The sequence below is a fragment of the Cherax quadricarinatus genome, unplaced genomic scaffold (assembly GCF_038502225.1).
Source record: "Cherax quadricarinatus isolate ZL_2023a unplaced genomic scaffold, ASM3850222v1 Contig99, whole genome shotgun sequence".
Lineage (NCBI taxonomy): Eukaryota > Metazoa > Arthropoda > Malacostraca > Decapoda > Parastacidae > Cherax > Cherax quadricarinatus.
Window position 1 is genome coordinate 45,001 of NW_027195125.1, and position 15,000 is coordinate 60,000.

At 40.3% G+C, this 15,000-nt stretch overlaps 1 protein-coding gene across 1 annotated transcript in view; it reads right to left on the bottom strand.

Annotated features, from left to right (window-relative positions):
- The window catches only part of LOC128695602 (PDF receptor-like), a gene marked incomplete at its 3' end in the record, with an annotated part of 126,155 nt that overhangs the window by 44,979 nt on the left and 66,176 nt on the right, over positions 1-15,000 (bottom strand). The window contains exon 2 of the mRNA XM_070080048.1: positions 2,590-2,703. Coding sequence (XP_069936149.1) covers positions 2,590-2,656 — 67 coding nt within the window. The remainder of the gene's footprint in view (positions 1-2,589; positions 2,704-15,000) is intronic.

Sequence of the window (15,000 nt, forward strand, 5' to 3'; positions counted from 1 at the left end):
TTTCAGAGAGGTAAGGTGACAATGTTTGGTACGTCTAACACTTTCAGAGAAGTAAGGTCACAATGTTTGGTACGTCTAACACTTTCAGAAAGATAAGGTCACAATGTTTGGTACGTCTAACACTTTCAGAAAGATAAGGTCACAATGTTTGGTACGTCTAACACTTTCAGAAAGATAAGGTCACAATGTTTGGTACGTCTAACACTTTCAAAGAAGGTAAGGTCACAATGCCAGGACTAAGTAATTAAAGTCGTTCCATTTGACACCCACCATGCACCGAGGTTTCAATATTTGTGACAAGTCACTGGTGTCGACGCCACTCTGCCCGAGGATTATCCTGTGTGAAAAATGGTGAAGATCTTTTATAGGTGCTCGCAGCGTTGGTCGTCTCACAGCGTTGGTCGTCTCGCAGCGTTGGTCGTCTCGCAGCATTGGTCGTCTCGCAGCATTGGTCGTCTCGCAGCATTGGTCGTCTCGCAGCGTTGGTCGTCTCGCAGCGTTGGTCGTCTCGCAGCATTGGTCGTCTCGCAGCGTTGGTCGTCTCGCAGCGTTGGTCGTCTCGCAGCGTTGGTCGTCTCGCAGCGTTGGTCGTCTCGCAGCGTTGGTCGTCTCGCAGCGTTGGTCGTCTCGCAGCGTTGGTCGTCTCGCAGCGTTGGTCGTCTCGCAGCTTTGGTCGTCTCGCAGCGTTGGTCGTCTCGCAGCGTTGGTCGTCTCGCAGCGTTGGTCGTCTCGCAGCGTTGGTCGTCTCGCAGCGTTGGTCGTCTCGCAGCGTTGGTCGTCTCGCAGCGTTGGTCGTCTCGCAGCTTTGGTCGTCTCGCAGCGTTGGTCGTCTCGCAGCGTTGGTCGTCTCGCAGCATTGGTCGTCTCGCAGCATTGGTCGTCTCGCAGCGTTGGTCGTCTCGCAGCGTTGGTCGTCTCGCAGCGTTGGTCGTCTCGCAGCGTTGGTCGTCTCGCAGCGTTGGTCGTCTCGCAGCGTTGGTCGTCTCGCAGCGTTGGTCGTCTCGCAGCATTGGTCGTCTCGCAGCATTGGTCGTCTCGCAGCATTGGTCGTCTCGCAGCGTTGGTCGTCTCGCAGCATTGGTCGTCTCGCAGCATTGGTCGTCTCGCAGCGTTGGTCGTCTCGCAGCGTTGGTCATCTCGCACGACAAAGTGCCAGTCAACGCGTGAAGAATTAGACACATGTGATATAGTTGTCGCACAGCTGTCTAATTCTTCATGTTGTCGGTATTTTATACCATTGATGGACAGGTCAACGCTCTGTGACAGTCTCAGTAATACTGATAACAACAGCCCCGGACTCTTGACCACTGTCACCACCACTGAAAGCACTGCTTTTAACAGCTGCAGTGCTATGTGTACTTGACAGCCTCCTGGTCATGTCCTCTAGCAAAATATAACATTTACAATGTTTGCGTCTCAAATCCTAAAAAAAAAGTCATTATACTTTCATATCATGACCCACAACTGGGAGCTTTGGGTCATCTGACCGAGGCCTTCCGCTGGCTTACCCCTCCAAAACTTTAAAAACTTATGGTTATGATGATAATAAATTCAGTAAATGCATATAAGAATAACGAAAGTTAATGTTTTAAATAGGAAGTGTAACCATACATACTTTTCTCACGCAGCAGAAACGGAGGAGAGTGATTCCTTCCATAAAAAATAACTAATTTTAACTTCCCTGGTATATCTTCTTTCATTGTAACTGTTTTTGCATAGTTAGGTTACATACCTGTTTTTAATTTTTAAATAAAAAATATTTATTACAAGGATCCCAATGGAAATAAGTCACTCGGACTTTTTTGGGGGGTTATCCCAGGTTCTCTACACATATGCTGCCGTGTATGATAATCTATGTAACTGTATTTGTGTATATCTGAATAAACTTACGTGCAACCTCTGGTACTTAACCCAAGTTGAGAAGAGAATGACTTTTTTATGAAAATATTCTTTACGAAATAGGCCTACAGAGGCCGAGACTCGACTCCTGCAACCCCAGTTAAAACACACACACACTCACACACACACACACACAATGTGTATGTGTGTGTGTGTGGACTAAAGTCGCTTGTGCGCCCCTCCAAGATTAGGGTTCCTGAAGGTTCAGCTTCATAATGGATCTACCCCTAGTTATATTCTTCGTGTCTACATTAATCTCACTTATATTCTTGTGTCTGCCTCTCTAATCTCACTTATACTGTCGTGTCTGTCCTAATCTCAAGTCACTTATACTCTCACTGCCACTTACAATCTCAAGTCACTTATAATCTCATGTCATATATGGCTTTCTATTACCTACCAAAGATTAGCAGAACCTACCATGACTCAGCACGACCTACCATAGCCTACCATGACCCAGCATTGCCTGCCATGAACCAACAGGAGCTACCATGGTAGGTCATGCGACCTACCATGACCCAGCAGGAGCTACTATGACCCAGCATGACCTACTATGACGCAGCATGACCTGCCATGACCCAGCATGACCTACCATGACCCAGCATGACCTACCATGCCCCAGCATGACCTATCATGACCCAGCATGACCTACCACGACGTAGAGACGTACCATGACATAGAGAGACGTACCGTGGGAGGAACGGTTGAGGTGATGGAAGGTATGGAGACAGTCTTGCAGTAGTATCGGGTACGTCATGGACGACGCTGAGTGACGTACGACACTTCTGTCTCACACACGACGCTCTGAAACGTAGATCAGGTCACAGATGAGTGGGAGGCTGAGAGAGAGAGGGAGAGAGAGAGCAGGAGAGGGATATTTAAAATTAGAGAGATAAAATTGAGTAATTAAGACATACTGACGGCACCTTTATTAAAATAATAATAATAATAATAATGATAATTATAATAATCATTAATAGTTTAGTAATATCATCAGTAAGAACAACGATGAGTGGGAGAGGGAGTGGGGTGGGAGACCCACTCGCTACCACATCAACAGGAGACTCGTTACTCAAGATGGAGTGAGAATCACTCTCTCTCTCTACCATCTTTCAACCTCCCCATCCCATATTTTTCCTCCCTTTCCTCTCCTTCTTTACCACACCTCCTCCCTCTCCCCTCTCTCCTGGTTCCCCTCGCCAGTCACATCAATTATGTCAATCAATCTATCAATTACTCTCGCCTGCGCCTCTTGTCTGCCAGTGACTGTCACCTCCTGTTATGTGTCTTCCTTTATGTGTCTTTCTTTGTGTCTTCCTATATGTGTCTTCCTTTATGTGTCTTTCTTTGTGTCTTCCTATATGTGTCTTTATGTGTCTTCTTATATGTGTCTTCATATATGTGTCTATGTGTCTTCCTACATGTGTCTTCCTATATGTGTCTTTACGTGTCTTCCTATATGTGTCTTATGTGTCTTCCTATATGTGTCTTCCTTTATGTGTCTTCCTATATGTATCTTTCTTTATGTGTTTTCCTTTATGCATCTTCCTATATGTGTCTTCCTATATGTCTTCCTTTGTGTCTTCCTATATGTGTCTTCCTATATGTGTCTTCCTATATGTGCCTTCCTATATGTGTCTTCCTATATGTCTTCCTATATGTGTCTTCCTATATGTGTGTCTTCCTATATGTATCTTCCTATATGTGTCTTCCTATATGTGTCTTCCTATATGTCTTCCTATATGTGTCTTCCTGTAGGTGTCTTCCTGTATGTGTCTTCCTTTATGTGTCTTCCTATATGTGTCTTCCTATATGTGTCTTCCTTTATGTGTTTTCCTATATGTGTCTTCCTTTATGTGTCTTCCTATATGTGTCTTCCTTTACGTGTCTTCCTATATGTGTCTTCCTATATGTGTCTTCCTTTATGTGTCTTCCTTTATGTGTTTTCCTATATGTGTCTTCCTTTATGTGTCTTCTTATATGTGTCTTCCTTTATGTGTCTTCCTATATGTATCTTCCTATATGTGTTTCCCTTTATGTGTCGTCCTATATGTGTCTTCATATATGTGTCTTCCTTTATGTGTCTTCCTTTATGTGTTTTCCTATATGTGTCTTCCTTTATGTGTCTTCCTATATGTGTCTTCCTTTATGTGTCTTCCAATACGTGTCTTCCTATATGTTTCTTCCCATATGTGTCTTCCTTTATGTGTCTTCCTATATGTGTCTTCCTTTATGTGTCTTCCTATATGTGTCTTCCTATATGTGTCTTCCTTTATGTGTCTTCCTATATGTGTCTTCCTATATGTGTCTTCCTTTATGTGTCTTTCTATATGTGTCTTCCTTTACGTGTCTTCCTATATGTGTCTTCCTATATGTGTCTTCCTTTATGTATCTTCCTATATGTGTCTTCCTTTATGTGTCTTTCTATATGTTTCTTCCTATATGTATCTTCCTATATGTGTTATCCTTTATGTGTCTTCCTTTATGTATCTTATTATATGTGTCTTCCTTTATGTGTCTTCCTATGTGTCTTCCTATATGTGTCTTTCTATTTGTATCTTCCTATATGTGTCTTCCTATATGTGTCTTCCTACATGTGTCTTCCTTTATGTGTCTTCCTTTATGTATCTTCTTATATGTGTCTTCTTGTATATGTCTTCCTTTATGTGTCTTCCTTTATGTGTCTTCCTATATGTGTCTTCCTATATGTGTCTTCCTTTATGTGTCTTTCTTTATGTGTCTTCCTATATTTGTCTTCCTTTATGTGTTTTCCTACATGTTTCTTCCTATATGTGTCTTCCTATATGTGTCTTCCTATATGTGTCTTATATGTGTGTCTTCCTATATGTATCTTGCTATATGAGTCTTCCTATATGTATCTTCCTATATGTGTCTTCCTATAGGTGTCTTCCTATATGTGTCTTCCTATATGTGTCTTCCTATATGTGTCTTCCTGTATGTGTCTTCCTATATGTGTCTTCCTATATGTGTCTTCCTATATGTGTCTTCCTATATGTGTCTTCCTATATGTGTCTTCCTTCATGTGTCTTCCTTTATGTGTCTTCCTATATGTGTCTTCCTATTAGTGTCTTCCTATATGTGTCTTCCTATATGTGTCTTCCTATATGTGTCTTCCTTTATGTGTCTTCCTATATGTCTTCCTTTATGTGTCTTAATATATATGTCTTTTTCCTTTATGTGTCTTCCTTTATGTGTCTTCCTATATATGTCTTCCTATATGTGCCTTCCTACATGTGTCTTCCTTTATGTGTCTTCCTATATGTGTCTTCCTTTATGTGTCTTCCTATACGTGTCTTCCCATATGTGTCTTCCTATATGTGTCTTCCTTTATGTGTCTTCCTATATGTGTCTTCCTTTATGTGTCTTCCTATATGTGTCTTCCTATATGTGTCTTCCTTTATGTGTCTTCCTATATGTGTCTTCCTATATGTGTCTTCCTTTATGTGTCTTCCTATATGTGTGTTCCTTTATGTGCCTTCCTATATGTGTCTTCCTATATGTGTCTTCCGTTATGTATCTTCCTATATGTGTCTTCCTTTATGTGTCTTCCTATATGTGTTTTCCTATATTTGTCTTCCTATATGTGTCTTCCTTTATGTGTCTTCCTTTATGTATCTTCCTATATGTGTCTTCCTTTATGTGTCTTCCTATATGTGTCTTCCTTTATGTGTCTTCCTATATGTGTCTTCCTATATGTGTCTTCCTATATGTATCTTCCTTTGTGTCTTCCTATATGTGTCTTTCTATTTGTATCTTCCTATATGTGTCTTCCTTTATGTGTCTTCATATATGCGTCTTCCTATATGTGTCTTCCTATATGTCTCTTCCTTTATGTGTCTTCCTTTATGTGTCTTCCTATATGTGTCTTCCTGTATGTGTCTTCCTTTATGTGTTTTCCTATATGTTTCTTTCTATATGTGTCTTCCTATATGTGTCTTCCTATATGTGTCTTCCTTTATGTGTCTTCCTATATGTGTCTTCCTATATGTGTCTTCCTATATGTGTCTTCCTATATGTGTCTTCCTTTATGTGTCTTCCTGTATGTGTCTTCCTTTATGTGTCTTCCTATATGTGTCTTCCTGTATGTGTCTTCCTTTATGTATCTTCCTGTATGTGTCTTCCTATATGTGTCTTCCTATATGTTTCTTGCTATATGTGTCTTCCTTTATGTGTCTTCCTTTATGTGTCTTCCTTTATGTGTCTTCCTATATGTGTCTTCCTATATGTGTCTTCCTATATGTGTCTTCCTATATGTGTCTTCCTTTATGTGTCTTCCTATATGTGTCTTCCTATATGTGTCTTCCTGTATGTGTCTTCCTATATGTGTCTTCCTTTATGTGTCTTCCTATATGTGTCTTCCTATATGTGTCTTCCTATATGTGTCTTCCTTTATGTGTCTTCCTTTATGTGTCTTCCTATATGTGTCTTCCTATATGTGTCTTCCTATATGTGTCTTCCTTTATGTGTCTTCCTATATGTGTCTTCCTATATGTGTCTTCCTATATGTGTCTTCCTATATGTGTCTTCCTTTATGTGTCTTCTTATATGTGTCTTCCTATATGTGTCTTCCTATATGTGTCTTCCTTTATGTGTCTTCCTATATGTGTCTTCCTATATGTGTCTTCCTTTATGTGTCTTCCTATATGTGTCTTCTTATATGTGTCTTCTTATATGTGTCTTCCTATGTGTCTTCCTATATGTGTCTTCCTTTATGTGTCTTCCTATATGTGTCTTCCTATATGTGTCTTCCTTTATGTGTCTTCCTATATGTGTCTTCCTATATGTGTCTTCCTATATGTCTTCCTATATGTGTCTTCCTATATGTGTCTTCCTTTATGTGTCTTCCTACATGTGTCTTCCTATATTTGTCTTCCTTTATGTGTCTTCCTATATGTGTCTTCCTTTATGTGTCTTCCTACATGTGTCTTCCTATATTTGTCTTCCTTTATGTGTCTTCCTATATGTGTCTTCCTATATGTGTCTTCCTTTATGTGTCTTCCTATATGTGTCTTCCTATATGTGTCTTCCTATATGTGTCTTCCTTTATGTGTCTTCCTATATGTGTCTTCCTATATGTGTCTTCCTATATGTCTTCCTATATGTGTCTTCCTATATGTGTCTTCCTTTATGTGTCTTCCTACATGTGTCTTCCTATATTTGTCTTCCTTTATGTGTCTTCCTATATGTGTCTTCCTATATGTGTCTTCCTTTATGTGTCTTCCTATATGTGTCTTCCTATATGTGTCTTCCTATATGTGTCTTCCTATATGTGTCTTCCACTTCTTGTCTTCCTTATGTGTCTTCCCTTCTCTTCCATCTCTTATATGTGTCTTTTTCTCCTCTCCTCTCCGTCTCCTCTTCCCACTCTCACTAACAAGGTTGTGGATGGTATTTGCTGAGATGAAGAAATCAGTTTTTGAGGATCGATCCAGCGTTCGCTAATCACTGTTCCTTCTCTAGCTATTAAGAGTGTCGGTAGTAAATCCCTTGATAACAAGAGAGAAAGAGAGAGAGAGAGAAATTTGACTCCAAACTAACCATGAAGAACCATGTTGTAAATCTTGCAAACAAGGCAGCCAGGAAGCTTACAGCACTTCGCCGTATCTCGCATCTACTTGACAGTAGGGGTTGCAAGATTCTGTACGAGGCACAAGTACGCTCACACCTTGAGTATGCTCCACTTTCTTGGTTTGCCTGTCCCCCCTCTCATCTGCGACTGCTTGACAGAGTAGAGAACAGAGCAAGACGTCTCATCTCTCGCCTGGACCCATCCTGGATGGATCTGTCATTTCAGCAGAGCCTTCAACATAGGAGGGATGTGGGTGGCCTTACTGTTATGTACAAGGCCAATATTGTCAAAATACCACACTTGGATCCACTTCGAGGACAGCGTGAAACAAGCTTTTATGCCACAAGACGGGCAGAAAGCAGCAACTTCACTCTGGCTGTACCCTTCTCCAGAACATCACTCCATCTGTGATCATACATACCCAGGATGACTCGAGTATGGAACACATTCGTACAGCATAATGATGTCAACGAGATAACGTCAGTTGATCAAATGAAAATGCTGGCCCACAGATGGCTCCAACTTCATCCTGTTCCCTACTTGTATGTCTCATAACAATAAAAATGCTTTCAAATGAGCTGATGTAGGTAACAGCTCTTAGCTTGCCAATAAAGTTAGGAATCCTTAACCTGTAAATAGCTTGTCAATAAAGCTAGGGATCCTTAACCTTGTCAAACCATGTGTAAAAAAAAAAAGAGAGAGAGAGAGAGAGAGAAAGAGAGAGAGAGAGAGAGAGAGAGAGAGAGAGAGAGAGAGAGAGAGAGAGAGAGAGAGAGAGAGAGAGAGAGAGAGAGAGAGAGAGAGAGGAGCCAGTTCCTACAGATTAGGATATGATATGATGTAAATGTTGGCAATAATACAGATAATAATAATAATAATAATTCCGATTTTAATATTACTCTGATTATTATTATTATTATTATTATTATTTTTATTATTATTATTATTATTATTATTATTATTATTATTATTATTATTATTATTATTAATTATTATTATCATCATTATCATTATTATTATTCTTTTATATAGAATAAAATACAAGAAATGTATCAGTTAAGTCTCCAATAAACTTGAAGTTAATAATGTGAACAACACTGGAACACTGGAACACTGGAACACTGGAACACTGGGACACTGGGCAATACAGTCTCCAAAATATTATTGGTCCCCCACCCCCCGTGTGCAGTTGTGGCGGATTTTTGGCCACGGTTTTCTGGGACACGGAAAACATCTCTCTCGTGACAGACTCAAAGGACGGGAAAGAATATTCGCTCGTGTCAGAAAAAGTTTTCAAAGCCAGATTTTTCAAGATTTCTTACGTGAGTTGGAAGAGGAAGCGAAGGAAAGAAGAGCAGTCATATATATATATGTATATATATATATATATATATATATATATATATATATATATATATATATATATATATATATATATATATATATATATACACACACATACATAAGTTACCACAACCTAAGTAATGATTAGAGTACACACATTTCGCTGCAACCTTGCTCGAGGCTGTGTACTAAGGCCTACAAGATTGGGTCTAGTTTATATAACCCTAGATTTGAATTGTACAGAGCATGACCAACATGTTTTAAAAGGGAGGGTTTGATTATGTTTCTTTCAGGGGACAGAACTTGGGGGTAAACTGACCAGAATTGCTGCCCAGCTTATCGGCAGAATGACGGATCTAACATGATTCAAGATTGTATTCGACTCTTGTGCCGTCATGAGTAACAGTGTTGGGTTAATGTATTCTCGACACATGTGCAACAGTTAGGTATCTTTATTCGGAAACGTTTCGCCCACTCAGTAGACTTCTTCAGTCGAGTAGAGAGGAGTCAGAAGAAGCGGGAGAGATGTAGAGACGATGGAATAAACTTCTTCTCGAGGCTGAGGGACTGACCACCTCAAAACTATGTCTTCAAGGATAATGGACTAATTACATCGTCTTCACATCTCTACTGTTTCTGCTGACTCCTCTGTACTCGACTGAAGAAGCCTACTGTGTAGGCGAAACGTTTCGGAATAAAGTTACATAACTATTGCACATGTGTCTTAACTCATCCACTTACCTTTACTTGTGAAAATATCTCAAAGGCATCTAGTATCATAGAATTCCACTCAAGAATTACTCAGCAAGGGGTAGATGGGGTTTCCCATAGCCATACCATATTTCTGACCATAATACTTACCTTTAAATACAAACATAATGTCCACAACACAGCTTTATTTGTTTACTAATTACATTGGTGATGAAGGACATGGAGAGGTTTCCTGATAATAGTTAATAATATTACCAAAAGCTCCTTTCAGAAGGTGGTATATATGAGGCCTATGGCTTAAGAAATTTTCATAGATGTGCTGACAAACAAAACACCAAGAGTGTCTATTGTGATAATGATATAAATATTAAGTATAAGATTGTAATATTTTATTATTATTATTATTATTGTTATTACTTAATAATTATTATTATTATTATTAATAGTGGTATTATTACTACTATTATTTTTAAAGCGTGGTGGCCAGGCTCTTGTAAGATGCTGAGGGATAGACACGAACTCTGTCAACCTCAAGTGTTTCCTCTTGCGTGTGTGTGAGAGAGAGAGAGAGAGAGAGAGAGAGAGAGTTAAGACCCTTGCTATTTTTAGTCGTCATGTAATCCACTTCTATCCGCCGTGCTGAAGACGACCTGGGTTCACTGGCTGACATGATCTGGGTTCACTGGCTGACATGACCTGGGTTAATGGGCTGATATAACCTTGGGTTCACTGGCTGACATGACCAAAGGTTTGCTGATTGACATGATCTGAGTTCATTGGCTGACATGACCTAGATTCACTGGCTGATATAACCTGGGCTATCTGGCTGACATGACCTGGGGTTCACTGACTGACATGACCTGGGTACAAATAACAAAGGAGGAGCACTGCAGCAGGCCTAATGGCCCACACTGGGTAGATCCTCAACACCAAAAACATCTACCCAACTCATTTCCAGTGTTACCCAAGCAATAAGCTTTGGTAACTCTTGTAACTTATGTATAAGTCCCACTTAAATCCAACCTTCCTTCATACAGTTCTAATCTAAATATCTAAGGTCATCGGTGGACCTACATTTTTGTGACCCTGTTATGGGTCACCTTGACAACCAACAACTGCTAGGCCTACAACTGCTAGGCCTACAACAGCTAGGCCTACAACAGCTAGGCCTACATGATACTTAATAACCTTTAAATTTTTATTTTAACTATTTGGTATTGAATTACAGTAAATTATTAATATTATTTAAAAAAATCCTCATGCAAGTGACCCAAAAAATTTTTAAGCAAGGTGGACTAAAGTAGTTTGTGGGGCACTCAGGGACTAGGAGCCGTGTAGTTTAAGCTTCACTATGGTCTATGGTAACCAGATGTATTCTTCAGCCTTGACCACTACTGTGAGGAAGATTTCATTAACCTTCCACGAATAGAATGCTAAGTGACAGTGGAAAAGTTAATTTGTTTAATTGCCTTTCCTGTTTATTGTGCCCCTTCTCTCTGTCTCTTTCTCTCTCTCTCTCTCCGTATTCGCTCTCTCGTGGCTTACCTTAATTTACATTTACGTTCACTCTGCTACATTTTACATTTCTTCTCCCTTCTTGAGAAGTTCCGACGATCCATGTTCGCTCTTCCCCACTTCTTTGTATGAAAGTTCACTTGCCTCCTACAACTTTACGTTTGCTCTTCCTTGACCACTTCTGATCTCGCTCTCATACTATTGTAGTGTACAATGATGGTTCTAAATCCCTCTATGGTATCGGGTATGTAGCTGTTTTTTCCTGAACGAATCATCAGAGGTTATTCATTAGAATTGACTAATGTTTTCACAGCGGAGTTATATACAGTTCTCACTCACTGCTATCATCCACATTGTGACCATGTCTGCTTCCTCGTCCGTGGTTGTTTCGGACTCCTTTATAATGGTTAGGTTAGGTTTATCATGTAATAGGATAAGTGTTTCCCGACGCGGGTCTTATGATGACCCGCAGCTGGAGCTTTTGGTCATCTGACCGAGACTTTCCGCTGGCTCACCTCTTTAAAAATTATGGTTATGATTATAATCATTAGGTTCCCTCTTTCAAACTCCTACAGTGTTTTACCGAATATTTAGAAACTCAACTTTTCCCATCACAGTGTCCCTGGTATGTAACATTTCTAACAAACTCAAGGAATCAGTACTATTTTGTTGGGCAATGAGCAGACTCATCTGCTCAGTCAGCTATTTAGGACCTTCAGATTTACCATGGGAGGTCTACGTACTCAAATTATTTTTCAGTGCTCTCTCTCGCCACCGTAACCGCTGGTAAAAATGTTGGTCCACATTACACGACGTCATTTATCGTTCTGGCCGTCATCCCACCATTGTTGGGTTTGGGAGACCACACACTTGTATTGGACACATGTGTCCAATATACACACTTGTATTGGACACATGTGTCCAATACACACACTTGTATTGGACACATGTGTCCAATATACACACTTGTATTGGACACATGTGTCCAATATACACACTTGTATTGGACACATGTGTCCAATATACACACTTGTATTGGACACATGTGTCCAATATACACACTTGTATTGGACACATGTGTCCAATATACACACTTGTATTGGACACATGTGTCCAATATACACACTTGTATTGGACACATGTGTCCAATGTACACACTTGTATTGGACACATGTGTCCAATATACACACTTGTATTGGACGCATGTGTCCAATATACACACTTGTATTGGACACATGTGTCCAATATACACACTTGTATTGGACACATGTGTCCAATATACACACTTGTATTGGACACATGTGTCCAATATACACACTTGTATTGGACACATGTGTCCAATACACACACTTGTATTGGACACATCTGTCCACTCTTTGAGGACTGTCAGGTCACATTGTCTATCCAACAGTAATTAATAGAATGCCCTGCTTTTCAGATTGCTCTCTGGATAAATTGCTGCCGTGTAAAGCCTCCCAACACAGCCACTCTCACTGACCTCCTTGCTGAAAGTCCCACCTTAGATGCAGACTGTTTCTCTGGCTTTTTAATTGAAACTAACTTATTGCACCAATTTTCATTTTAGTTTTGCTTGCACTTGTACCAAACAACACTTAACTTCACACACACACACACACACACACACACATACCTCTGTTTGTAGCTCATTCTTGACATTAACGCCTAATTTGATGATGATGATGATAATAATAATAATAATAACAAGAAAAGGCATAATACCGTGACTGGAACGATACAATACCGTGACTGGAACGATACAATACCGTGACTGGAACGATACACAAATAACCCGCTTCGTCGCTGTAGATGCCTTCCTCTCCCACTACATTGTAAAATGCTCCAAACTTCAGAACACCCGTGACTTAACCTGATTCCTTATTTTCTCTTCTTCTCCCTTTTCCCCCTTCCTCTTTCCTTTTTTATCTTTCTTTCTTCTGTTGTGTGTTCCTGTTCCTTCATTATTTATTTCATCACTTCCCCTTCCCCCACCTTTGTGCACTTGCTCTCCCTCTGTGGGCACCTAGCTCCCTTGTGGGCACCTAGCTCCCTTGTGGGCACCTAGCTCCCTTGTGGGCACCTATCTCCTTTGTGGGCACCTAGCTCCCTTGTGGGCACCTAGCTCCCTTGTGGGCACCTAGCTCCCTTGCAGTGCTCCCCTTTCTTTATATTTGACTGGCTCCTCCTCCTTAATTCCCCACTACTACCACTACCATTACTGCTACTACTACCACCACCACTACTACTACTACTACTACTACTACTACTACTACCACCACCACTACTACTACTACCACCACTACCTCTTCCTGCCTATATATAGCCGTCCTGCTCCACTTCTGGTTAGTGTGACTTTGTAAATGGTCCAAGTCGGACCGAAACGTCGTCGTAAGCTCCTCTCTTCTATATGCGGGTTATTTGTGTAATAATAATAATAATAATAATAATAATAATAATAATAATAATAATAATAATAATAATAATAATAATAATAATAACAATAATGAATAATAATAATAATAATAATAATAATAATAATAATAATAATAATAATAATAATAATAATAATAATAATAATAATAATAATAATAATAATAATGAATAATAATGAGAGAGAGAGAAAGATCTACTAACCACGCTAAAAATTATTCCCGTTGCTGTCTGTCCCTGGCGTTTGTAAGTGTAGTATGTAGAGTTACTAGTAAATATGCATACTTTACAATCACAATATATTTCACCAATCTTCCTGTCTACAGTCGCGTGTTCCACCAAATCCTCTCGGGCTACATATAGTAAACACGGTACTTATGGATCATTATAGTGCTCTGGTAAAGGGAGTTGGTCGCCATTTTAAGCAGGAGGACCCACGTCCTGCCCAGTGCTTAGAGCTGTGATACATTTCCCTGTGGTAGCGGCCAGTCATTGAATTTTTATGTGTCACTGGACTGGTGATTCTTACGCCATTAAAAGGCAAATAAGTCCCCCCGTCTTTTAATATCATGTTCATTTTTCAAATATTAATCTACCTTGTCCATAATTACTATCGCATTTGTTTTGTCTGCTGTTGTAAGGTGAAGTCCAGGATCTTTCTTTAATTCATGGTATAAGTTAACTAATCTTTGATGACGATTGTGTTGTAGAGGTGTGAGCACAGGTCAGACCTGTGGAAAGTACCATGGTGCAAAGGGTACCATGACTGTCTACCATGATGGTAGTACCATGGTGCAAAGGGTACCATGACTGTCTACCATGATGGTAGTACCATGGTGCAAAGGGTACCATGACTGTCTACCATGATGGTAGTACCATGGTGCAAAGGGTACCATGACTGTCTACCATGATGGTAGTACCATAGTGCAAAGGGTACCATGACTGTCTACCATGATGGTAGTACCATGGTGCAAAGGGTACCATGACTGTCTACCATGATGGTAGTACCATGGTGCAAAGGGTACCATGACTGTCTACCATGATGGTAGTACCATGGTGCAAAGGGTACCATGACTGTCTACCATGATGGTAGTACCATGGTGCAAAGGGTACCATGACTGTCTACCATGATGGGAGTACCATGGTGCAAAGGGTACCATGACTGTCTACCATGATGGTAGTACCATGGTGCAAAGGGTACCATGACTGTCTACCATGTACCATGGTGCAAAGGGTACCATGACTGTACCATGGTAGTACCAAAAGGGTACCATGACTGTCTACCATGATGGTAGTACCATGGTGCAAAGGGTACCATGACTGTCTACCATGATGGTAGTACCATGGTGCAAAGGGTACTGGCGATGTTCTACCATGATGGTAGTACCATGGTGCAAAGGCACCATGACTGTTCACCATGATGGTAGTACCATGGTGCAAAGGGTACCATGACTGTCTACCATGATGGTAGTACCATGGTGCAAAGGGTACCA